General features: G+C 42.4%; 1 protein-coding gene across 2 annotated transcripts in view; it reads left to right on the top strand.

Moving 5' to 3' along the window:
• MAP3K20 (mitogen-activated protein kinase kinase kinase 20) overlaps nt 1–27,848 on the top strand; it is a 216,017-nt gene that overhangs the window by 115,813 nt on the left and 72,356 nt on the right. For both annotated transcript variants that reach the window (XM_083154790.1, XM_083154791.1), the window contains exons 4-10: nt 6,206–6,307; nt 11,234–11,299; nt 12,463–12,491; nt 12,597–12,734; nt 13,655–13,741; nt 17,039–17,113; nt 18,785–18,891. In XM_083154790.1, coding sequence (XP_083010916.1) covers nt 6,206–6,307; nt 11,234–11,299; nt 12,463–12,491; nt 12,597–12,734; nt 13,655–13,741; nt 17,039–17,113; nt 18,785–18,891 — 604 coding nt within the window. The remainder of the gene's footprint in view (nt 1–6,205; nt 6,308–11,233; nt 11,300–12,462; nt 12,492–12,596; nt 12,735–13,654; nt 13,742–17,038; nt 17,114–18,784; nt 18,892–27,848) is intronic.

Genomic DNA, 27,848 nt, shown 5'->3' with positions numbered 1-27,848 from the left:
AAATATTAAGCCCCTGCTGCCAACATTTATTAGATTAACGGTAGGGACTACTATTGGCAGACTAAAATGTTGGGACATGGTCACAGGGAAGCGAAGCCTTCTTATGCACTGTGTGTGTTTTAGGTAATGAAATCGACCTTCTGTAGATATTGCTCTCTGTTATCAGCAGAAGAACGCCGCCTGCCCGTACTGATCTTGTTTGTCAAGGTCCCCAATTTGTGGGACTCCGCTGACCACCAAAAAAATGTGAAAATCTGTTTTGATGACAATAATTCTTGCTCCGTTCCTCACAAGTCTTCTTGTTCATTAGCAGAGCTTTTGGTTATGAACAGACTAATATAAGAACCTGGAGTTTATCAGGTTATTACGTTCCAGAAATGTGTATATGAGAAGTTGTGTGTACAAATGTCCTTATGTGTTGTGTGTAGATCCGTGTAAGGATCCCACAGTGAATGTTGGGGAGTTTTAAATGGCTGATGTCACTCAGTGGACCACAATTGGTGTAGAATGTTGTTTTTCTCGCCATGCTTTGGGCTTAGGGGGTTCTTCTGGTTGACTCGCAAAGCTGCCAAACCCGCCTTGCGAATGGTGGCCTGGCCGCCACTGGCTGCGAATGGATGTTTTAAATAAACATCTATTTGGAGCCTGCGGGGGAACACCCACATCATTCGATGGTTGCTCAGAGCAACCTTAGATGTAGGTGTGCACTCTGAGGGAAGTGGGCGGGCAGCTGACATCCGGTGCTGCCCACCCCCCGCGTCATCGGCCCATTAGCATGAGAACGGCCAACATTCTCATGGGAACGCCCATGAAACTCTGGCATATGCAAATGGGCTGCCCCGCCGCCACCCACCTGCACACTTGGGTGCATGCGCCAGGCGTCGCCGTGAAAGCATTAAGCCGACTCATGTACATGCACAGAAATGACCCTGCGCATATGCCCACCATCGATGCCCTTGCAAATATTCTGGTCCATGAGAACAGACCAGAATAAGGGCCTTAGTACCTGTCTTCCATCGGCACACTATTATATTCTGCATCTGTGGTTCTTACCTCATGGATGTTGAGGTCAGAACAAGCCGTTTTAAAAAAAGCAAAAATCATGAAAAACTCATGTTGACTTTTTCAGGTGTCTACCATTAAAACATGTCGACCTATTGGAGTAGACCTATTGACTGTCTATCTAGACCCTGTAGATCTATCATCCAGAACCAGTGGCAGGATAATAAGAAACTCTTGTAGTTTATCAGGCTGCTGCTAATGACTACACTATAATTCTGCAGAGTCTGCAGTGTCACATGACTTCCATAGCAACCACAGTCACATACAGTGAGTGCAGACATGTCTCTTCAGACACCCTTGGCACAGTTGTGGAAGCAGACTCCTGTGTTTGTGATCACACTCCCAGAAACCATCCAAGTTATATCTGGCCCTGTATCAATGTGACATGCCAGTGCTGACTTCTTAAGAGGGGTTAATACCCCATTTAATGACACAACAATAGTGCTGAGAGACAACAATCAACATTTTATGGATGCATCTGGCTTAAACAATCAGTGTAACCATCCCAGTTACAATTGCTGTACACACACCTAATGTTCTACATTGTAGAGGGAGGAAATGTTCACGAGAGATCCATTCATTCAGCTGGGATGTTGGGGATGGTTATGTTCTACAGGATCGTTACTTTTATGTCATTGTATACACAGTTTTGGCATCTTGTTTTTAAAGGGCCCCTTAAGGCCCCCATACACTAGCCGATTTTGGTCAGATTTCAGCCAGATCAGTCGGATCTGGCCGAAATCGGACCAAAATCGGCTAGTTTTGATGTCCCCTCAGATCCGATGCGCGGTCCCGTGCGCATCGGATCTGCGTCGGGTGGTCGGACCTGCTGCACGTCCGACCACCCGACTTGGGACCTAGTGGGGCGGTGGAGGGAGCAGGGGGGGCTGGGGACGCTGCGGGGGACACAGGCTGCATAGAGCCGGGCAGGGGGATCCGGCCGGGAGCTGTCAGTAATGAATAAAAAAAAAAGCCCATACAATGAATGGGCAGCCTGTGATTGGCTGCTGAGCGCTCTCTCAGCCAATTGCTGACTGGCTGAGAGAGCGCTCAGCCAATCACAGGCCGCCCATTCATTGTATGGGCTTTTTTTTTTATTCATTACTGACAGCTCCCGGCCGGATCCCCCTGCCCGGCTCTATGCAGCCTGTGTCCCCCGCAGCGTCTCCAGCCCCCCCTGCTCCCTCTACCTTCTCGCCGCACAGACGCTGTCCCCAGCAGCGGGGGACACAGACGTGTCTCCAGCCCCCCCTGCTCCCTCTACCTTCTCGCCGCAAAGACGCTGTCCCCCGCAGCGTCCCCAGCAGCGGGGGACACAGATGTGTCCCCCGCAGCGTCCCCAGCCCCCCCTGCTCCCACCAGCTCTCACCTCTTAGCCCCCCCCCCCCCCCCCCCCCCCTGCTCCCCGGGTTTTTTACATGTGATAAATCGAGACGATTTATCACATGTAAAAAATGGCACATCAAGTGCCAATCTAATCAAGCTCCCCCGGGGAGCAGCCGGGGAAGCTCAGGGGGAAGTCGGGGTATGGGGGCCTTTACACTTGGGTGATCTACGTGCAATTAGGGCAATTCGATTTAAGTGATAAATCGCATGTACAGTGCCCAGACTGCATGTACATGACAGGAGGTACGATGCAATGCGCGTTCCCGTGCGCATTGCATCGCACCTCCTTGGTCGCACGGGCAGCCAGTGAAATCTGTCACTGCTCGCCGGGACATCGCCGCACGCCACGCAAGGCATCGCCGCTGTGATGCCTCCCCTCCCCGCTCCCTCCTACCTGCTCTGTCCCTCTGCCTCCTCCCCGCACGCTGCTGCCTCTGTCTGGCTCTGTCACTCTGGTCTCTGCCCTGTTTCCGGCTCTGTCCCCCTACCCTCCTCCAGCAGCAGTAGCAGCAGCAGCCTCTCTCGCTCACACAGGTAAAGATTTTCAGGAGGCTTCTGCTGCTATTACAATCACTGCCACCAATGTAATATCTAGTGCCCTGCATTTGGAATCCTACTCCCATTCTTTTACACACTGGCCCACATTTTTTTTTAATTACAATTTTATCAACAGCCCGCCACCCACAGCCCAGGGGTGGCAGTGACAGCCCTGGGCTTCAGCCCGGGCTGGGGTTCCACCGGAAGGGGGGGGGGGGCACTCCACCAGGGACCCGGCTTGGGCTGACCAGCCAGGGTGATCATGCTTTGGCCGGGTGACCTTATGTAAACAGTGTCCCACGGCTGTGGCATGACACCGCTGGCTGTTTGAGCCTGGTGCTGGTTTCCAAAATACGGGGGACCCCTTCTCCTTTTGTCCCTCGTATTTAGGTAAACCAGGACTGGGCTCAAGAGCCTGGTGCTGGTTATAGAAATACAGGGGGACCCCCAGCTTTTACACCCCCCTGTATTTCTGTAAACAGGACCGGCTCGATGAGCCCGGGGCTGGTTATTGCCGGGTGGGGGGACCCCACATCGGTTTTTTTTTTTATTATTATTTATTTATTTTTCTATTTTATTACACAGAGAAGCCTGCACAGATCTGACTGATCCATGCAGGCTTCAGCCAAATACACCTGGAAAATGAGCTGCCGGGGAGTTCAAGGGAAATCTCATGCAATTTCATGCATCAGATAAATTTCCCTAGTGTAAAGGCCCCCTTACACCTGTTCAACTTATTGTTCAACAAATTGGACCTGATTGACTCAAGATTTATCTTATGTGCAGGAGGATCAATCTCTTAAGGCCCCCATACATTAGTCCGACTTGTCCTAAGGACAAGTCGGACCTGATTCCCCCCTGCAGCTCCCCGGGAGGGGGACACACGATTTGGCACTTGATGTGCCAAGTTTTGCAAATGATACATCGCATGCGATGTATCATTTGCAACTCCAGGGGAGCTGCAATGTGAAGGGAGCAGGGGGCAGGGGGACATTGAGGCGGCTGGGGGGACGGACGCTGCGGGGGACACAGCTGCGGCAATTACTTACAGCTGAGCCGGGCAGGGGGAGCCGGGAGCTGTCCGAAGAAAAAAAAAAGCCCATACAATGGATGGGCAGCCTGTGATTGGCTGCTGAGCGCTCTCTCAGCCAATTGCTGACTGGCTGAGAGAGCGCTCAGCCAATCACAGGCTGCCCATTCATTGTATGGGCTTTTTTTTTTTTCCTTCCGTACTGACAGCTCCCGCCGGCTCCCCCTGCCCGGCTCTATGCCGCCTGTGTCCCCCGCAGCGTCCCCAGTCCCCCCTGCTCCCTCTACCGCCGCGCCGCCCCACTAGGTCCCAAGTCGGGTGGTCGGACGTGCAGCAGGTCCGACCACCCGACGCAGATCCGATGCGCACGGGACCGCGCATCGGATCTGAGGGGACATCAAAACTAGCCGATTTTGGTCCGATTTCGGCCAGATCCGACTGATCTGGCTGAAATCTGACCAAAATCGGCTAGTGTATGGGGGCCTTTACAATCTCTTGGTTATACCCAATGGCACGGGATTGTGGATTGTGTCCTACACATCAGGCACATAAGATTTTGTCAGATAAATTGACTCAATCCACCTGAATTGGATCAAATTTCACAAAATCTCACAAGTGTAAGGGGCCCTTTGGGGCCCTTTAGAACTCTACTTCTATGAAAGCTGTTGGTGCATATATGGGGTCTATTTTTTAAGCATTCGAGAGAGATAAAGGGTTACGGTATATTAGATCTGCAATGTCTAGGTCTACAGTCAAAAGGTCAACCAATATTGTGTTGAAAGTCGAAAGGTCAACAGGGTCATAAGGTCGACATGGTCAACAGGTCGACATGAGTTTTGTTTTTCATTTTTGGGTGTCTATGTCGACATAGGTCAGTATAGACAGAGGTCAGTGTGTACCGCGTCCCCTAGCATGGTGCCTCGCTGCACACTATTATATTCTCCCACCGCGCCATACTGGGTGGTAGGGTATGCAATACCGTCTGTCGACACATGTCTGCTCGAAAAAATTGTAAAAATTCATGTCGACCTTTTTCATGTAGACCTATTCCAGGTCGTGGAAAGAAAAGATCAAGAGCTAAAGGGATTAGTATCACTCCAGCTGCTATACAAAAATGGGATCACTCTCTCCCAGTGATAGAAACCAAAACAGAACTCGGGGGCAGATTTATTAAGCTCGGTGAAGTGATAATGTGTCTGGATTTTATCACCGGCCAATCAGCTCCGACCTGTGAATGTACAAGCTTGATTTGAAAATTGACAGGTAGCAGCTGATTGGCCGGTGATAAAAACCAGACACTTTATCACTTCGCCGAGCTTAATAAATCTACTCCACTGTGAGGAAAGCGCTAGGAGCGACACAGAAACCAATCAAGAATAATTAATACCAATAAATTTAATACATGAAAAACAAATGGTTCAATCGCATACATAAAGATATAAATAGAAAATAATCAACAAATTCGGAACACAGTATAATATGTACCGGCCGATACACAGAAAAAGAAGTGGAAAATATAAAATTGTAAAAATGGAGATAATTGATCCACTGATATTAATTGGAGTTAGTAATTGAAAAGAAGAAGCTGACTTATTTAGTAATGTTAGTGCGGTACCAGTCTTTCTTAAAGGTGGTAACGTGGCTTTAGGGGGTGCTGTCCGAATAATGCAGGCATGTCTGGACCATTTTCGGGGGTGGTTCGGGGGAGCTACGTGACGTCACAAGCAGCTGTTGCAAGCTGAAAAATGGTGGCATTACACCTGCTATCACATCCAGGCTGTGGACACAGGGAGCTACCCTAGAAATGCAATCACATTGCATTTCTGCCATACAATCACATTTCTGCCATGCGATTGACATGCCGGACAGTCTAAAACCCTTGCGATTTGCATCCGATTCCGATCCGATGTTGACTATATCGTCAACATCGGAAGGCAAAAAGTACCGTGTGTACACACCATTACAGTGAGCACAATGATATCCTAAGAGTCGCTTCTATATTATATAAAATTCTATTTCTGTAACTTCTAGAAATTTCAGAAGGAAGTTAGCATCAGAGAACAGTGTATTGTAATGATTGTATTCAGTGTTACAGAATGGTAAGCTGAGAGTATGACAGATATTCCGACGAGACCTTATACCCCCCATGTATTTCCTGCAGATCAGCATGTAATGTGTTCTATATTGCAGAATATGCTGCTGGCGGATCCCTTTATGACTACATCAATAGCAACAGGAGTGAAGAAATGGACATGGAGCACATCATGGCGTGGGCCACAGACGTAGCAAAAGGTAACCGGCCATAGGATTATTATTTACTTATTTACAGTTTCTCACATAGCGCAGCATATTCTGTTGCACTTTACACTTGGATGTATGCAGTGCTATTTTTGTAGGAAAATAGGTTCAGGAACTGTGGGCGGGGACAGAAAGTGGGATGAGACCACCTAGCTGGCATAGTACATCCCATACATGGAGCTGGCACTGACCTGGAAGAGCAGCAACATTGTACAGCGGCGTCTCCGGCTTCCTTCCCACACCACGCACTCTCCCGGGCAGGCGACGCCGCCTGCTACACTCCCCGTGCCGCATCCCATTCATCACACCAACATGGTGCCCGTGATACTGGTAGGGGTGGCGGCATCACACAGCAGCTGTATCAGTGCCGTACAGAAATCCATGCTTAGTGCATAAGTACAAGACGTGATAGGAGCTCCAGTCCCCAGCATTCGTAGTGGATGCGCTCAGGTTTTTCTTATGGCGGTACGCCGTAACCGCCACGGGGGCTGCGAGGGCTAGGCCAGGAGGTTCCAGAACACCGTTCCGGCACAAAAATAGCCCTGGATGTATGATCACATAAGGCAGAACACAAGTCTCTCCTTCTGCAGGTCATTTATGGGTTCTGATCTATGTGTCATTTACATATCCTGGTAGTGATAGCTTAAGACGGGCATGTCCAAACTATGGACCTCCAGCTGTTGTGAAACTACAAGTCCCATCATGCTTTGCGACAGTTATGCTATTAGGGAATGCTAAAACTATGGCAAGGCATGATGGGATGTGTAGTTTCACAATAGCTGGAGGGCCACAGTTTGGACATGCCTGGTTTAATATATATGTATTGTATATGAGTGAAAACAAGAAAACAAACACATGATAAGTTGTAGTAATTAGGCAGAAGTAATGGGGCCTACACAGGGGGAGATGTGCTGAGATCGTGTCAGTGCTATATGCTGAGCAATCTGTCTCGGACAGTGTTCTCCGGTGAGAACATTGGCCCTTCCCGGTGATTATAGATTTGTCCAGCATGCTGGATAATAATAGCTGGGCGATATCGATGCAATACATCGTAGTATCTCAATGCCTGCATCCAGCATTCCCTAAACGGATAACTGGCTAACAACATTGAATGTCAGCCTACATGTTTTTTCTGTCCAAAGAGTTTCTCTGATCTACGATGTTCATTTTGAATTGACTCCTTCCTAATTACCACAGTTCAACTGCAGCAGGGTTGAGCAGCCAATGAATGAACTTTATTTATACAGTGTTTGTGGACATTTGAACAAAAAAAATAGATGAAGTTATGGTTATTGTTTCCTAGCACGGCGCCCATCGCATCGCATACCATAAGGCCTACGAATTGTATGCCATATACAATGGTATACGATTTTAAATTGTATAAGCACCCTGATGGGTGTTTTCAATGTTAAATGGGCCCCCTATAAGATAAATAATTGTATAAGCACCGTAATAGGTGCTTACAATGTTAAAAGCACCCCCACGCCACCCGTACTATCAACGCCAACCCGAAGCGTGGCGAGCGCAGTGGTACACGTCCTCTGATCTTTTCATACCCGCACCATCCACGTCGGCGTGGAGTTGATATTAGACAGTGTGGCGAGCGCACCGAGCGGACGCGGAATACATATAAAGTAATACGCGTCCCCTCGCGGGGCTCGCTGCGCTCGCCATGCTTCCGGCTCGGTGGCTCGCTGCGCTCGCCACACTATGGGCGGTATTCAATGAGGCAGAATCGCCAAGTTTTATGGCGATTCTGTGTTTTTTTCGTGTGTGCCGGCGATTTTTGGAGCTGAAAAAGCGAATCACCCTATTCAACGACCTCTATTCGCCGATGACGACCGGTGAATGAAGCACCAATCGCCAAATGTTATTCTCTACAAATCGCCGGTTTTTGTCTATAGGAATTTTCATGGGGATTCGCCGGTAGTCGACGGGAATCACCATGAATCGCCAAAAGTGTATTCAATGAGAGGTTGGCGATTCTTATTTCTTGTTTCATATCGCCGTTCCTCACCGAGTGTCCCTCGTCATCTTTTTATGGTGAACTTTTATAGGAACCTGTGAAATAATTGGTTTTAAGTGTTCAATTTAACTCTGCAAGTGTAATGTATTATTATTTGCTGCCCTTGTGTGATGTGATGGTCGTAGAAGTGCTATACAAATATATATTTAATTTTTTCTGGTATTTTTTTTTTCTCCCACAAAGCACTGTTCTTACCCATGGTGCACCTCACTTACCCATGATTCTCCTCCCCACCTGACTCCTTAGTTTGGCGTTTGTGGAGATTACACAGCTTTTGCAGTCTGCTGTATTGGAATCGTTTTTTCAGGGTAATTTTTCTTGCATTTCACTGCAATTTCTTACAGTACTGAAGCTGTTTAGGGAAACGCCGGATTGGCTGAGAATCGCCGTTGGGGGCGGCGATTCTCAGCCACGTTGAATAGGGTGACACAGCTAGTCCCGGCGACTCCCGACGAATCCCTACGCTTGGCGAATCGACGTAAAAAAACCGGTGAATGGCTGGCGAATGTAAAATCTGAATCGCTGTGACCAACGATTCAGGTCATTGAATACCGCCCTATATATATTCAACTCCAAGCCGACGTGGATAATGGGGGTATGAAAAGGTCAGAGGACGCGTACCGCCGCCCAACGCTCGCCGCTCTTCGGGTTGCCGTTGATAGTGGGGGTGGCATGGGGGTGCATTTAACATTGTAAGCACCCATTACGGTGCTTATACAATTAAAAATCGTATAGGGGACCATTTAACATTGAAAAAACCCATTAGGGTGCTTATACAATTTAAAATCGCATCGCATTGCATTATATGCCATTGTATGCCATATACAACAATGGTATACAATTTGAAATTGAATACAATGCCATACAACTGAATATCGTGGGCGCCGTGCTAGGAAACAAGTACCGAAGTTATTCATATCTTGCTGCACTTCCTGTACATTATAAGGTTATTACAGGGTTTCCAACCACCTGATTTATGCACTAGGCTCTTCAAGGTCTTATTATACAGGTGGCGGTACACTAGTTGTAATACATACAAGTGAGAGGTAGGAAAAGATGTTCACTGTCATTGACTATTATACATCCATTACGTATCACTGTCCATTCCTTGTGCAGCACTGGTGACCTCACTATCTCCTTATATAAATGATAGCCCCTACTCACTACGTAGAAGAAATACATGGCATGACCTCACTGTTCTCCAAGTATAGGTGATGAATCTACTTCTTACTAAATGTTTATATGTCTTATGTAAAGCAAATGGATGTATTCTTTGTCTTCAAAATGGATTTTATATATTTATTCAGAGAGGTCGTTGTTTTTGGGTTAGGACTACTATGGTAGACACTTGGAAATAGAGGCACTACCCTGACTTTGACTTTCTCTAGAATAAACATACAATAGGCTTGTTCTTCCTGAACTTCCTGGGAAAATGTGTGTTTATAAAGTGTGTGTATTAAGTCCTTTGTTCTCTCGCGGTTAGGATACTACAGTGTATACCGCTAGACAAATCTACCAGGCACATTCTGTACATCACATTGGGCGAGATTCAGCAAGCTGAAAATGCCGTAAAAAAACCATTTTCGGGGTTTTTACCGCATTTTCATATGCAGCAAAGCCCCATTGCTGGGGCTTCGCTGCGGGGGGGGGGGGGTTACACCAGTTCCTACTATTTGGCGTAACCCCATGGAAGCATATGGGCTTCCCTTTGTGTCCCCCGCCGCCCCGCACGCCCCCCGCCGATCTGCGCCACACCCCCCTCACCTGTGTCCGGGCAGCCTCCTGCTGTGCTGCCCGGACCAGTGATTTCCTCCTGCCTGCACCACTTCTGAGTGCAGGGAGGAGGAACTGGAGCCCTTACAGCTGTTTAAGGGTTCCGGCAGGGAGGGGGGACCCGGTGCACATCGCCGGGTATCGCTTTTGCGTTAATAATCGCATATGTTACTGCATATGCGATTATTAACTATGCGAATGCCGGCGATGTGCACGGGGATTATTAGTGAATCTTGCCCATTGAGACATTGTAGATGTACTAAGCCTGAAAAGAGATAAGCCACCAGCCAATCAGCTCCTTCCTGTAATTTATAAAACACAGCCTGTGGCATAGTAGTTAAGAGCTGATTGGCTGTTTATCACTCTCCATTTTATCACTTTTCAAGCTTAGTACATCTGGCCCTCAGTATCTAACATTATATTATTATCTAAACTGACTCACTTTGGTGTGTAATAATCTGCTCTCAGAGGAAAGGGTCTTCTATTCAGATGTTGTTGCTGTTAGATACAGCCACAAAACTGCTGTATTGACAATAAGATGGCCATACACCTAGAGATTAAGGGGGCATTCAATCTGGGATTACGACTGTCGGAATGTCCCGACAGGCTGAATCCTGGTCCATTTTCGTCTGACAATTCAATGTTCCGACTGCGCTCATAGCTGGCCCATACACACTTAGCAGCTTTAGAGCTGAAAGCGACTCAAATGAGTAAACTGAGCAGTTTTCAGCTGAAAGTCGCCCAGTGTGTATGGGCCTTATGTGTAGTGATAGTAGTGGAGAAGATTGATTTTAGTTTGGGTATATGAGCAGAGCAGGCCAATGGAACATCTGAGATAAAGAAACCTTTAGAATTCATCATAGCATAGGGAAACACCACATTCTTGTACATGTTTCTTTATTTTGACGGCAGTCGTGTTTTTGCAGGACAGGTATAACCTGACGCTCATAATCCTCACTCACCACATTAGAGATTTGCATGAGACCTTTCACTATATATCAAATGAATTATGTTTTTTTACATACTTGATGATTATTTCCGTGTCTTCTCTAATATGTAAAAAACTCACAATGTATATGATGATGTTTCTGTTAATTCTCTCCATCTCCTTGTATGAACAGGAATGCATTACTTACACATGGAGGCCCCAATCCGTGTAATACACAGAGATCTCAAGTCTAGAAATGGTAAAGTATTTTTTATTCAGTAAATGTTTTCATTTTGTTTGCGGTATTGTCACAGAAATGTAACACAACATCTATAACACTGTGTAGATTATGTAGAATATTAAAATTTTAATTTTTTGGGGGGCTAATTTTTACCATAATAAGAAAACAATAAAAATAATAAAAAACTTCTATCTTGTGTATAAACATTACATTCCATTTGCACCATTCATCCCAATCATCCCATAGCTGTTTGTACAGATCACGGACCAGCTGTGTAATGTCCCGGCAGTCCTGCTGGTTCTACTTAACCCCACAATATACAGTATTTTAAACTAATAATACATTTATGCCATTGGCAGCTAGACATATCTGTATTACTGTAATATTTCTAGATTTATTCCTGGCAGTTATATTTGTAATTTCATGTATACTTTTGTGTGTTCTTACAGTTTTGGCTAAATTAAAACATACAGTGGGGAAACTTAGGAAGTCTCACCTATTTGTATGCACCTGTTTTATTACTGAATGTATGACATGACATGGCTTGACCTATTAGTCGTGATATAAAATAGAGTTTTATAATTAGAATGTTTTAAAAACAACTTCATGATTCTGATTGGGTGGGATAAGTATGCAAACTATTAAATTGGGTAATCATAGTTTTTTTCATGAATTAATGCCCTGAGGTTTATGTTAAATACATGTTTTGAGAATCAATTCTACTGACGAATTTGATGGCAGATTACAACCCTCCTTTTTTCCCTTTAGGTATAATCTCACCCTCTTTGATATTCCCTTCTGTCTCTCTCTCTCTCATATATTGCCAAATGATCATTTACTATTATTATACTTATTAGAAATTACTGCATAGCATTCTGTAAAGAACTTTGTAAGTTTCAGACATTCAAACATGACATGAAATTTGCAATCAGATCATATTTTAAAGTATCAATCAGATCATATGTTATAGTATGAAATAAAATACAATATTTGTCTTCCTACACCTGCGTTTGACCTTTTTTTTCTGAACACAATTAAACCTATACTAATACTGTATATTTTAATACCTAATACCTATTGATGTTTAGTGGTGTTAGTAATAGATTTTTTTTAGCAATATAATGTTATTATTTCACTATTAGTATTGCAATATAATTACACATTTTTATTCTTATTTCTAGTTGTTATAACCTTTGATGGTGTATTAAAGGTAAGATAATCATAAATTTAACTTAAACTCAATTTAGAATTGTAACTCTTTACTCTACTGACAAAGCAATTGTCCTTTTAATAAATTATCCTTTCATCTGTGTAGATATGTGACTTTGGTGCCTCTAGGTTCCATTCCCACACAACTCATATGTCCCTTGTAGGGACTTTTCCTTGGATGGCACCAGAAGTAATACAGAGTCTTCCAGTGTCAGAGACATGTGACACTTATTCCTATGGTGTGGTAAGTAACATTTCTCATTTGCTTTAGTCCATTATTGGCTTATAGTCCTAATTGGTGATAAATGTATGAACACATGACATTAAAATTCTTAAAGATCAACTGTCGCTATCCATTTGTTCCATCATTTGAATTAGGTTAGAACACTTTTAGGTTTTAAAACTGTACAAATGTACCTGCAGACTTTTATTTTTTTATTTTGAATTAAGGCATACTAGTTGAGAACTGAGTTGTAGAGATGGTGGAAAACATTTCTAAGCCATTGACAAAATCACATTATATGGTATTTCTAAAAAGTGACTTTCCTTATTATAAGAACTCGCATGGATTTAATTTGAATTTCCTATATTGATAAATTAGTAAAATTGAGTTCAGGCTCTGTGTGAGACCAAAACATTAAAACTGTTAACAACTGTAGATAGTTGTCTGTACTAATTTTTTATTTTGCCTTTCGTTTTGCCTGGAATACTGAAGTGTGAATTTACCAAATTTTACTTTGATTTTTATCTATTTATACATTTTTATTGTTTATGGTTGCGTTACTGACCCTTTTATCCAAAAAATGCCAACAAAAAAATTAAATTATAATTGCCGTCTAGAAAGTATATATATTATTTCTTATTCATTGTTTAAATATGTCAGTAGAATAATAAAGTATTTGTTGTCTAAGTTACAAGATGACTCATAATTTCCTCATTACTTGTGAAGTATAAATATTATTTTTTTATACAAATTTATATTTAATGACACTAAACAAGTTAGTTAGTCCAAAGTGCCGTAAGAAAAACTTGTTTTGAGGCAGAATCTTGAGTTTAGCCTTATATAATGTTATTGCTATGAATATATATGCCTGCAGATGTTACACCGTATTTATATTTTCTATAAAAATTTATGTTTTAAATTTGGTTTTGTACTCTTTTTAGGTTTTGTGGGAAATGCTAACAAGAGAGGTTCCATTTAAAGGCTTGGAAGGACTGCAAGTGGCTTGGCTCGTGGTAGAAAAAAACGAGGTAAGACTACTTTCCTATGCTCAGATGCAGTAGATAGATATGAAAACAGTATTGGGGGTTTGCAAAAGACTTTTTCATCTTCTTCGAATTGAAAGTAAGTTCAACGCTTATGGAAAGATTACCAGTAGGAGCTAACACAAAGGGTCAAAGTAATGTGATTCCTCATGAATGGACCCTTTACATCTAATTGTTGCGGCTTCACATCGTGATACTGTAGATCAAAAATTTTTGAGCTACTGTACTAGTTTCTCAGTCTCAATAGGGTAACCTGGGGGTTTGTTCTTCGTGATAAAAGGAGCCATTGCGTCCATGGTAGGGGACCAGTTTAACTCCGTCTCCCGCGATTTTGGGCATCTTTTTACTGGCCAGGAGTTGATATTTCAGTGAGAGACCTTCAGCTACTTCAACTTAACTCTCCCAGCAGGAGACGTTTTTACTACAAGAAGCTGTCACTTAGATGAGAGTTTCAAAAATAAAAGAAGAGGAAAAAAAAAATAAGAAAATTACAGTTTAGCCTCCCGCAGGATGTTCAACTCCACATTAAAGGTATGTTCATAACATGTATTGGCAAGGCTGCGGCTGAACGGCAAGGCTCCTCCACAAAGCATTTCCATTGAATAAAGTCTTTAGTGGCGTAAACACTTCCTGTACTGGGACTGAGGCTCTGAAGCTCTGCCTTTTAACATTCCTCACATGTCTCTGCTGCGAGACTATTGCAGTGCACAATAACTGTTGTGCAATCGCCGCTCCGTCTTTTATTAATTCCTGTTTTAAAATAGTAGTAGTTTTTTTTTAAAAAAATCTCCTTTTAGTGACAAAAATAAATGAGCTTATTCCGCCCATATGACTGTTTACATGTGAGACTTGAGCCGCCATTATGGATCTAGGACCGCATAGAGCTCTGTATGTTCCATGTTTTATTTACATATTTGTTGCCTCCAAATCCCTGTGTGGTTGGGCAGCCTAGAAATTTGGTTATACTAGTTAAATTGAGACTTTAACCATAGAGATGGATGGCTTCAGATTTACTAGGATCTTAAAACGGCATCCTTTTGGCTATCTTGCTGTCACATGTTTTGGATAGATAATAAGAAAAATCCAGATAAATTTGATCTTGCGCTAAGTTAGCGTTAGGAAACGAGTAAATCTGAACCTAGACATTTCTAATTAATAGTGTATTTTTTTTAAATGAATGTCTTATTGGAATAATTGGTACTTATATGTTAGTTGGGCGCCCACTATAGTTAGTACGCTCATACCCCCACTATCCATGTCGGCGTGGAGTTGATTTTATATAGTGTGGCAAACGCAGCGAGCCACCGAGCCCGAAGCGTGGCGAGCCGATGCGAAAAACTAAGCAAATAGCTTAGTGGGCCCCCAACTAACATATAAGTACTGAATAATTGCCTACTAGTAACACCACTCCTTTGATTTGGTTGATGCGCTGTAGGAACAATTTCCGTCAGTAGAACCAGATATATTGGGGAGGGGGGTATTCAATATGGGATTCCGACTGTCGGAATGTCCCGACAGTTGGAATCCCGGGCCGTTTTCGGTTCATCTGACAGTAACTCGACAGTCAGAATTCAATGTTTCAGCTGTTGAGTGTTGGAAAGTCCGTGGATCGGCAAAAATGGGCACGGATTGTCGAAAAACAGCTGTGAATTCGACAATCTGCATCTGTTTCCGACAAAACAGATCCGACTTTAAAAGAAAAGTCGGACCTGACACCCTGCGATACTGTCGTTTTCCCCTGTCTGGAAATATAGGCATATATTGAATACCCCCCTATATCCCCTGTGCCTTGGTGCCTACCTGTAATGAATAAAGAGTTTTCAGATATTTTATTATTTTATTTTATACTCAAAACTACTCTTTTTAAAAAAAAAATATAATACCAGGTAATTGACTAATATACATACAGTAGCTGCTGACGGTTGTTCCTCTCTCTACATAATCTTCGGCCTTAGAACAAAATTAAGAAGCAACATTTTCTCTATTTGCATAACATTTACATATTTTTCCATGCTATAAGCTAAAACTTGAATTTATTCCCAAACTAAACCTATACCTTTCCACCATGTACCTTTTGTATTAGACAGTCCATATAATGACTTTAAGGCATCGCTCAATGTCTCTTTTACAAGTATTAATACAGGGATTGATCCCTCAGTGGAGAGTAAAACAGCGAGACCTTTCTAGAGGAAATTCATGTTCCCACCCTATTTACCCTATTTAGAGCCAGCACTTACACACACACACGTACTTGGCAACATTGTAAAATAGTTTCCACACTGCTGCAGAGCCAGTGAAGCTACAATAAGTGTGTCATGTTTCGTAAAGTCTCGGCAGAGCTTGGAGGACTATACACCCCAGCATGTCATGTTTCCCGAATTTCAATATAAAATGCTTGTATAGTTAGTTTTTTTGCATTTTATATATTTATTTTCAATAAAGAGAAAATTATAGCATAGGAAGAAAGAATAGATGTTAATTGGCAGAATCGTATAAATGTAACATGCCATTTATCAGTATTGACGACATTTTTCCCTTGTACCTAATGCCATGTGGCATTCGCATACCTTCCTATAATTTGTAGCTGCATTTCCAATGATTGCACATGGGCAGTTCTTAATGACCAAGCAAACTGTATGTGTGACCAAGGTCTGGCTGGGTACCGGCACGGAATCACTGCTACCCACAAGCCTATTGTACTTACAGGCTAAGAGGTATATTTACTAAAAATGAAAAATGCCTATAGCAACCACTCAGATTATGGGGGGTATTCAATCCCGGCAGCTATTTCCACCATTGGAAATAGCGACCCTCGCCTATTCAATTCTGCCATTATCGACAGCATTGAAGGCGGTTTCCTCAAAACAGATCTGAATTTAAAAATCTGTTTTGTCAGAAACTGCTGTGGATTGTCACTATTTCACAATCTGCGTCCGTTTTCACCGATCCGCAGAGTTTCCAACAATGTCCAATGTTCCGGCTGTCGAGTTACAGTTGACCAGAACGAAAACGGCCCGGGATTCCGACTGTCGAGATGTTCCAACAGTCGGAATCATGGATTGACTACCCCCCACCCCCCCCTTTGTCTTTTATTTTCTAGGATACAATACAGAAATGATAGGCAAAATCTGATTGATTTCTATGGGTAAAATCACCTCTTTTCTTATATTCCCTTATGCAATTAGCCATGTTATGTGTATTTAGCTTTTGAATTGAACTGTGCTATATTGGTTAATTCCATAACCGGGCAGATCACTCAGCTCCTGTAACTTGTGTTTTCAGAGGCTGACCATTCCCAGCTCCTGCCCAAGAAGTTTTGCTGAACTGATGCAACAATGCTGGGTTTCTGATTCGAAGGTATTTCATTTTATTACCCTACTGTATATAGGTATCATGAGATTCCATTCAAATCCCACTGTAGGTTCCGGCCTCAGATGAAGTGTGACGTCAGAGCTGTGCATACAGTACAGACTGGGGTCCCCTGTTGTGTACCTCTAAGTCATCTGGCTTTCTAAAATGTTTTCTGTATCTACCACTCACTTTTATTATCTGTAGTTTTGTTAATGTCTAGCTATATGACTGATAAACATCAATGCTTGATTTTTTTTTAATGGGAAAAAGTGCATCATAATTCTACTATTGACTGCAGCATTTAAGGCATCCTTATTAGGCGTGGTGTAATATAATGTTGAATCTGATCTCTTGTGTATACACACCAATTCAAAAAGTGACGTTTTAATATATGGGATACACAGGAGGCAATTTCAATCCCATTTCTAAGCGATCTGTCTAGATCAATTAGAAATGGAGCACTGATCACTGTGTGTATGGACTGCAGGTATGGCAATGCGCAGTCCCACGCCGCGTAGCTAAATCCCGCAGATAAAGACGGTGCTTTCAGCCAGATCACAGGGATTTGCCTATTTACAAAAGGCAAAGCCCCGCCCAGCAGGATCGCTAACCACACAGCATTGCGGGGTGCATCGCTAGTGCCGCGAGAAGTGGTGAGCGATCGAGCTTAAGCCTCAGCAGTCGCCCCGTGTGTATAAGGCTTAAGATTTGGGTGAGTTATTTTGTTTCTGTGGAGGGTAAATACTGGCTGCTTTATTTTTACACTGCAATTTATATTTCAGTTTGAAAGCTTAATTCCTCTGCACATGTTACATTTGCCCCATCGGCAGTACAACATGGTTTTGTCCATTTGCTTAAAAAAGCAGCATTGCGGTCATATCAAAATTTCCAGCTTTTCTCAATGGCTGACAAAACATATGCAGACACAAGAATTTTCATTGGTTAATAATGGGTAGTAATAACACATTGGCCATTCCGATTGGAGCATGGATAATGAGGGATAATATAACTATGACCACATATATCACAATAAATAGGAGATGATGGCTATCAGAAAATATTGGATGTAATGCCCTAGAATGGAACCCTTTAGACTTCTGCATTGAATTATGCCAAATATGGGAGCCTGTAACCCTTGCTGTAAGGGACATCTGTGCACTCACCAAGGAGCACCGTGACCATAAAATACAGGTTACGCATCGACAACGTGACTTCTAATATACATATAAAGTTACATTGGGGGTAGTTATCATTTTTGTATTGACATTTCTTTAATAAAGACTGTAGGGGTGACTTTAGAAATCACTGATTATAACTGTTGACCCTAGAACTCACTCTTTATACATTTACAGGAGATTATACATATTAGCATCACTTGTGTATTTGAAAGAAAAAGATTTAAACAATACGTTTTTGGCATTGAGTAAAATAAATTAGTTTAGGTCCCTGAAATTGTAAAATATGGTCTGACCTATTTATAACAGTATGTATAATAGTATACAAATACATTGGTTCTCTTATTTATACCTTAATGCAATTCTGTTTTTCTCATGGATATTCTTCACCGCTTCCACTTCCTACAATGAGGAGCTATTCGGTTCATTTTTGAGTTTATCATCGAGTTCGACAGTGTTTGTGTATTTCATGTAATTTTATTTTTTTATATGTGTTCTTCAGAAACGGCCGTCATTCAAACAGATCATTTCAAACTTGGAGTCGATGTCAAACGACAGCAAACTGCCAGACCAATGCAATTCGTTTCTGCATAATAAAGCAGAGTGGAGGTAAGCATGAGGGTATTCAGGCCTGCATACGTAAAGTGCTCGCACTGTGTACAAACACTTGTCTCAATAGCCATGCTCAGTGTCAGTGCAACAAAATGTTTTTCTGTGGCCCGTGCCAAACTAGAGCATCATTATCATTAACTTTAGCCTAGGATGGCAGAATCTGATAGGACAACATACTGTACCGTGTGCCAAATACTCACTGGTGATAATGATGATTATGATTGGACGATTGTGTCTGGATCACTCTCACTGATAGGATGTAAGCATGGTACAACCTCTTAATAAGAGACTTTCACACAGAAGATGAAGGTGCACACTGCTATTTAACAGAGTAAAATCGAGGTTCTAGGAATAATTGTATTTAATTGTATTTACAAGGTAAGTCGGTTATTAACACTGTTCAGACAATACTCTGTGTTATGTATATAAGATTGTAATACTAGATTGTCTACCTATAGCAGTGGTGGGGAACCTTTTTTGTGCCAAGGGCCATTTGTATGGGGAAAAAAAAAATCTTTCGGGGGCCATATGTCAAAATTTATCTTACAAATTGTCCTGCTGCAGCCGTCCGACGCTCCGGTGGCTGCCGCAGAATAGGACTGACAGTCTCCTGCAAAGCCGCCAGGAGGGTGGGCCACTCAGACCGGCTTGAGGTTCCCCACCCCTGACATATAGGGTAATGTGACTTTTGGTTTGTAACGCTGACTGACAAACCACATCTATATGCATTGGTTTCTTATGGAACTTACACTACTGTCTTCTCCTGACTTAAACCTAGATCATAAGACACAGCTAGATCAGTGCTGGTTTGTACCCACCCGCAGGTAAAATCCGCCACTGTGTGAAGACAGATGCAGTCTGTGATGAGACTCCACTGGCTTCACTGCGACTGGAGGTGGCTTCTTATTGGAAGTCCGACCTGCCAGTCACCCAAGACAGTCCCATTGGGAGGTGTTCCCTCCCTCTGGGATGCCTCTACGTACTGCCGCGGCTGCAGCCCATAAAATGGGTTTTGCGCATGCACGGTACTGAGGACGATACTGCACATGCACCGGACCTGGGACCATGGATGTGCGTCTATGGTCTGCTGCCGAAGAAGCTACTGCGCATGCACTGGTCACGCGACTGGGGTCAGCACCGGCAGCAGGAACCAATCAGGCCCTGGCTTATTAAAGGCTGAAGCCCATTTTATAGTATGGTTTCCCATTTCCCAGTTAGGATGTGCATGAAACTTTGAGGGAAATTTACTAAGACGGGAGATCAATTTCACATGGGATGTTGCTATGGGCAACCAATCAGATACTATCTATTATCTTATCTATAGAAGGTGCTAAATAAATTTGAATTAGATTCTTGATTGGTTTCCCATAGCAACACCCCATGTGAAATAGAACTCTCATCTTAGTAAATTTCCCCGTTTGTCTGCCACCACCAGTCCCTGTGATTTGGAGCCATCTGCTACTTTAAGCATTTTGGAAGGGACATTGCAAACCGCCGTATATCACCAGGGGATTGATACCACATGGTTCCCACTGCAAGTTATATTAAGAAACTATGTAGATTATCCAGGGAAAACTGATCAAGAGATATGAAAATATTCTAAGCTTTCTGCACAATGCGGGCGGAACTATCACAAACTGTACTGCTGAAGGCACTGATACGGTGACTGACGGAAAGCGGAAAGAACATCGGAAAAACTATGGTCCAATTCAATGGCAAACCAAAATCAGTAGCGTGAAGCTGCTGCAGTGTAAATGGAAAATATGACTACAAGTCTGCAGCCCGTTCACATGATGGGAGTATAAATAGCATGATTTAAAGTTGGCCTTCGTCCCATTCCCAATCAGCTGTAAATGCGTAGGATCCACTTGTTAGTGCAGCAAATTGTAGTTGTTATTTCTTGCGCCATCTACTGTTGAGGAATGAAATTTCATGCAGTGCACTTGAGTGTGTTTTAATAAATGACATAGTAAATTGATCTTCCTGTAACTGACTGTACCGTAAGCCTTTCTAAAAACAATCGTAGGGCTGTTAACCTTTGCTGTGAATTATTGTTTATATTGTTTTAGGTTGTTTAGTGTTATCGTACTGTGGCAGAGTAGCACCCATTCGGTGAGGCAGCTACAAAAGACACTTGATTGATAAAATGTATCTGAAAAGTAATATTTTATTATCCTTTATTTATATGGTGCCACAAGGGTTCTGCAGTGCCTTACAAAATAATGAGCAAAACAAGAAATCGTGACAAGACAATGCACGTGTACGTGGTATATAAACATTGCTGACACTGTAAGGTAGGCATGTCCAAACTATGGCCCTCCAGCTGTTGTGAAACATCCCAGCATGCCTTGCCATAGTTTTAGCATTCCCTAATAGCAAAACTGTGGCAAGGTATGATGGGACTTGTAGTTTCACAACAGCTGGAGGGCCACAGTTTGGACATGTCTGCAATAAGGAGTATAGAGTAGATGGTAGTGTATGTAAATCTGTGTTTACGCTTTTACGGTTCCTGTGGTACCATTCTCCAGTAATCACTTAGCATCACTGGAGTACAGAGCTCATCGCCTGTTAATTATTTTGGACGTTTTATTTGCTTTCTAACAACTGCTTGTAACTGACAACGGGACAATGTATTTATCCTGAAAAGAGATAAATTCGAGGTGATAAACGTCCACCCAATCAGCTCTTAACTCATTTTTCAAACATAGCCTACAACATAGCTGTTAGGAGCTGATTGGTTGAACGTTTAACACTCTTTATCACCCTCATGTTTATCTCTTTTTAAGGCTTAATACATCTGCCGCAATGTTCTTTAACTTGCCTTAATGCAATATACTGTAGCATGGTAAAACGTACACCTTGCGGCTTATTTAGGGGCTCTAAGCTGTAGCAGGCAGTCAGGTTTAAGTTTGAGTCACTATTCAAAGATAATGGGGGAGATTGTTCAAACCTTGGAGAGCGATAAAGTGGAGCAACCAATCAGCTTCGATCTGTTATTTTATTCACTATGTTGCATAAATAGTAGCTAAAATCTCATTGGCTGTTGCGGGAAACTTCTCCACTTTATATCCCTCGAAGGTTTAATACATCTCTGGTTTCTCTGATAAAACAGAACCTTTATCTTATGTTGTATTTACATTGTTGAGATTTTGTAGTCTTTTTTTTTTTTGCAATGGGCCCAATACCACCTTTAGGTAGAAATTATATGGGCCACTGAGGAGCCAACAAAAGATAATATTATAGAAGCTCATTGTGATATATTTCACACTGGCCATAGCACAGTATTCAGTTTAACAAATGGTCACAGTGACGGTAGTGCCATGCTCTCTGCCCTAAACCTTCCAGCTATTTTTGCAATAAAATCTGGCCCGAAAACAAGTACGCTCTCTTTGTGACCATTTATCTAACGTGAAATAACATGAAAAGATCTTTACTTGCTAAGGACGCAAACTCAAAATATTTTTATTTCGTTTAGTTGAATAGCTATTAATTTTCCAATATATAGATATATATCACTCCTAATACAGCAGCTTCACGTGTCAGAAGGAAGACAGAAAAAAAAATCCTATATCAAGGTGGGAAAAGCTATACATCAACCACTAAAGGGTGAGGCCAAAAACTCCTAGATTTTAAAGGTTAAAAATACATGGTAAATGATATTCAAAATGTTAGTACATAATCTAAAAGTACATGGAATATGGAATGTTTTTAGTTGGTTTTGAATATTATATTGTCATTTATTGGCGTATAGCAGCTTTCAGCTCATTAACGGTTCTTGGTGGATGTTTGTAGACCTCACCTCCCAGATGGCCCCGTTGGCTGTGTAGAGGCCTCACATGAAGCTGACGAGAATAGTTTTCTGCCCAGTCTGCTTGGTAATGCAGCCAGACAATTGAAAGTTAGCTGCATCATGGGATTGCAGCGATAAAGGTGGAAACAGCCCACCGAGTGAGGCGAAACTTTGGAAATAGACTTCAAATGAAGGCCACCATTTGTACGATATCATATTAAAAATAAGTTGAAAAAAACTATTCCATGCACTTTTACATCATGTACTAACCGTTTCAATAGCATTTACCATGACCTTTTTGCTAACCTTTAAAATCTAAAATGATTTTTTTGGCTCGCCCAGTATTTTTGGCATATTTTGCCACGATTAGCATTGCTGTTTTAATAACTGCCTGGAAAAATCTGAGGATTTGCTAAAGCACAATTCTATACATCTACCGCTACAACTGTACTGTTTGTCTTGGGTGAATATGACATTAAAACTGGTAGCAATCATAGAATAACTAGACAGGCAAGAATATACATATAAATTCCACCCAAGAAAATCCCATGAAATCTTTTTATCTGACGTTTTTGTAAATAGCACTATTTATCTCTGATGTGGTAGTCTTACTGAGAGGATTTAGATGAAGATGTCTGCTCTTCATCATTAACATAATCCAGCACATTGTTGCATAGAAGTTAAATGAAGCACTTTTTGAAAAGGTTAAATATTAAGGGGAAATGCTTTCTATAAAGTGATATGGTAGGTAGAAGCTGATTGGTTGCTATGGGCAACTTGTTTACTTCTCCACTGTTTACACTACTAGATACACCTTCCTCTTTGTGCAAAATGTGATGTAATGATGCCGGAGTTGCAGGTTCTTGGCCAAACGCGGCCATTTTTTTAAAAGAAGCAATCATTTACAAGGCATGGTTTTGCCTTGTAAATCAGTGGTTCCCAACCCCGATCCTCAAGTACCCCCAACAGTTCACATTTTCCAGGTCACTTGTGGATTTATAAAATATGACAGTTAATGATACACAATGCATTGGCTGGGGAACTTGGAAAACCTGAACTGTTAGGGGTACTGGAGAACGCAGGTTACGAACCACTGTTGCTGCTTAAAAAATCTTCCAAGTTCAGCCGGGAATCAAAACCTCTGGCCAACTCAGGTGTCATTACATCCGACCCATTGGTTCTTTTATAAATAGTCCAGAGTGGTTTTGGTGAGGATGGCCAGGGAGTCTCCTTTTTGATGTCCGTGATTAAGGGATTCCTTGGAGTACATGATTAGGAGATTTCCTTTCACCATTGGTCCAACTGAATGAAAAGTTGGTTTAAAACTAATGTTGAATTGTGGCATTTAAAGTGTTTAATTCTGCATCGCACTTAAACCCGTCCCTCCGTAATTCCACTAACAAACTGATACACACAGAAACACCCCTTCAGATAATGCATTTTACTCAAAGCTTTATAAGAGACAGTAACCGAGCTCCAATTAGATAACAAATATTTTTGATGCATTATCGGAAATGAATTTTGATATTTTTTTTTTAGCCGTAAAAAGGGCGAGGGGGGTGGTTTCTTTATATTTTCACCTTTCTTTGTGTAGGTATTATTTAATGAGGATCCACCGCCGTCTCAGCTTTTACTTTGGCTAGATCAAACCTTTTTTTGCTGTTCTGTGTCTCTGTAGCAAATCTTTCTTAAGTGATAGGTGGTCATCTATCTGGTTTTGTAATGTTGACAGCGGAGAGACATTTGCCAAAAAAGTAGGCTTGCTCTGAGCTTGTAAAAAGGTCAAAAGAACAGTATGTAGAATTGAAGCGTTAGATATCAAAATCTTTGTATAAAAATTCCATCTCTTTCTTATTTGATCAGGTTGCTTAGATCCTTATTTCTGGAACAATTCCCCTCGCTGGCCGCCTACCGATTGCCAGTGGGGTATATTTTAATTCCAAGCGGTAACCCAATCTATATCTCTGCTTTGCCTGGAATGAAAAATATTGGGCTTTGTGAAGGATGTTTTTATATTTCTTTGTTGTAGCGATGAATGTGTTACCATGTGGTCCGTGTGTGCTCATGCCCCACTTTTATAAAAAAAAAAAAAGTGTCATAAAAGTCTTTTGTGTTTGATATTTGACCATATATGGTATGTTAAAGTTGAGTTTAAAAAGGGCCACTTTGTGCAAGCTCTTTAGTTTTGTGTTTGATGCCCTACGAGATAAAACGCCTTCATCCCGCTTACTGTATATGACCTTTTATATTAACAAGATGTATTCCTCTGTAGCATTCATATTTATTGCATAAGGGTTACATACTGAATTCCCACCTATGGATTTTAAATACTCTAGTCTTCATAAACCAGAGGATTTTCTTACCTTGGCGGTGGCACATATACAGTAAGTGGAGTGGACAGGAACAGAGTTGTACTGTAATAAGTATATGCAGGAAGTGAATTGTTTAGGACGTTTGCTGAAAATATGTATCTATTCTTGGCACAATGGGATTTTTTTTTTTTACATGTTAAATTTTTATTTGAGTTAGAAAACAAATAAATGGTTACAACAGTGGAAACAATTTCTTTTCGTTTTTGAAAGGCTCATACTTAAACAGTCTCTTCTGTCATTAAAATAAATATTGTAATCAGGTATAAATCAGGAATGTGACATGAAGGGTAGCGTTACGTTTGGGTATAATTCCTAATAAACATTTTAAGCATGAACTTGCTGTGTGCAGTTTCAACGGAAAATATGTCTCAGTAATATATTATGTAGGAAGGAGAAGGGGAGAAAGAAAGAAAGAGAGAATAAGGGGAAGAGGGAAAAGCCGGGTGTGGGAACCAGCTAAGCATCTGGCGAGGATTGCGCTGTTTCCTATTTGTGTGCTTGAGCTCAGGACGGAGTTTGAAGCTTGTTAACGATATTTTTGTATTTGTCTGTCTCACAGAATTCTAGCCAGGGGAGCCAGATCATGGAATATGTTTGGAATTTGTCTGGGGAGGACATTATAATGTCATCCATTGATCTGTACAGCTCTATTCTTTGGAACCAGTTTAAGAGGGATGGTGGGGAGGTGGATCTCCAATGGACTGGTATGACTGCCTTCGCTGCGCTATTGAGATATTTCAGTACAGATTTTTTATATTTTGATAAGGGAGAGGAGTGTAGGTTGAGTAGCCAGAATTCTGGACTGTCTGGGATCTCTGGACCCAGTATTTCTTTTGAGATCTCGATCACATTGTTCCAGAAGGGCCGTAATGTCGGGCATGTCCACCATATGTGTACTGGGGAGCCCAGACCAGAACCACATCTCCAACAAGTTGCCGAGACCCCCGGGAACATCTTGGAGAGCATGGATGGGCAGCGGTACCAACGGGAAATAACCTTGAAGTGGGTTTCTAAAGTGAGTATGTTAGTGGAGCTGCTCCATGACTTCTCAAAAATGGAGGTCCACTGTGGCCCACTAAGTGTCAGGTTCAGGTCGTTCTCCCAGTCTGTGGTAAATTTTGGTAAGGTGGGGAATTGGTTTTCAATTAGGTATTTGTATATGTGTGATGTAGTATGCGCTGACATGTTCTGTGAACAGACTAGTTGTTCAAAAGGCGTTAGGTCTCTAGAGACTGCCTCCTTCATTTCCTTAGACTGGAGGAAATGTTTGACTTGGAGGTATCTCCAAATTTCCTTATTGGGGAGGAGCCACTTGGATTGGACCTCTGGGAATGGCAGCACCCCCGAAGAATTATATAGTTGGCCCAATCTTGCGATGCCTGCCTCACGCCATGGCTTGAAAGCCATTTTGGAGTCTCCTGGCAAGAACTTCGGATTATCAAACAATGGTGTCATAGGGGAGTATACTGATGAAATGTACTTCTTGCTTCTATTTCGTTTCCAAATTTCAAGGGTTGGGCCTATGGTCGGGTGTGCGATCTTGGGTATGCGGGGCAGCCATGTCACAGTCCCCAGGGGAGTCTTATAGAATGAGTTTTCTATGGTCACCCACTGTCTTGTTGTTTTAGGATTGGCCCATTCGTAGATTCTGTTTAGCAGAATGGCTACATAATAAGTTTCAAAATGGGGGAGTTGGAGGCCCCCCAAATGTTTCCTTCTATATAAGTAGTCCTGTCTGAATCGGGGGGATCTACCACTCCATACAAAATTTCGGACCATCCGGTGAAGCTTTACGAACCAGCCCCTGGGGACTAGAACCGGCAATGCCTGTAGTAGATAGAGGATACGGGGTAAAACATTCATTTTTATTACATTGACCCTTCCCAACCAAGATATGCCTTTGGAAGACCACAAGGAAAATTCGCGGCGGAGTTTGGTGATTGTCGGGGTGAGGTTTAGAGAGTATGTAGATGTGAGATGTTTCGGAAGGAGAACCCCTAGATACTTGATGTATGCGGGGTTCCATCTAAACGGGAACCTCTGCTGCAGATGGGTTTGTGTGTCTGGGGGGATGGTGAGGTTAAGAGCAGTCGATTTGCTATAATTGATTTTAAAATAGGATAGGTCTCCAAAGACTTTGAACTCCTTCATTAGGTTTGGTAGGGAAATCCTTGGGTTGGTAATTATTGCTAAGAGGTCGTCAGCAAACAATGCTAGTTTGTATTCCGTATCTGCTATCTGCAAACCTGTAATGTTAGGGTTTGCACGAATGCATCTCGCTAGGGCCTCCATGCATAGAACGAAAATCAAGGGGGACAATGGGCAGCCCTGACGTGTTCCATTCGAAATAATCACTGGGTCTGATAGGCTTCCATTGACCTTAATTCTAGCAGTGGGATTACTGTAGAGTGCCAGTATCCTATGTAGGGAGGTGGACTTTAATCCTATATGTTCGAGTAGGCATTTCATAAATTTCCAGTTTACACGATCAAATGCCTTTTCGGCGTCGGTGGATAAAAGCATTGTATGGGCAGAGGACTGGGTTGACTGATGGATTAGGTTTAACATCTTGGTGGTGTTGTCACGAGCTTCTCGCCCCAACACAAAGCCCACCTGGTCAGTATGGATTAGGTCAGGTAGCAGTAGCTTTAGTCTGTTAGAAATTAGTTTAGCGTATAATTTTAGGTCGACATTTAGAAGGGAGATGGGTCTGTAGCTGGGGCAGAGGGAAGGATCTTTATCTTCTTTGGGTATTACGGTGATATAGGCTTCTAGTGACTGGGCTGAGAAGG

Source organism: Crinia signifera, chromosome 7 (genome assembly GCF_055691185.1).
Source record: "Crinia signifera chromosome 7, ASM5569118v1, whole genome shotgun sequence".
NCBI lineage: Eukaryota > Metazoa > Chordata > Amphibia > Anura > Myobatrachidae > Crinia > Crinia signifera.
This window is presented reverse-complemented; position numbering and strand designations above follow the sequence as displayed.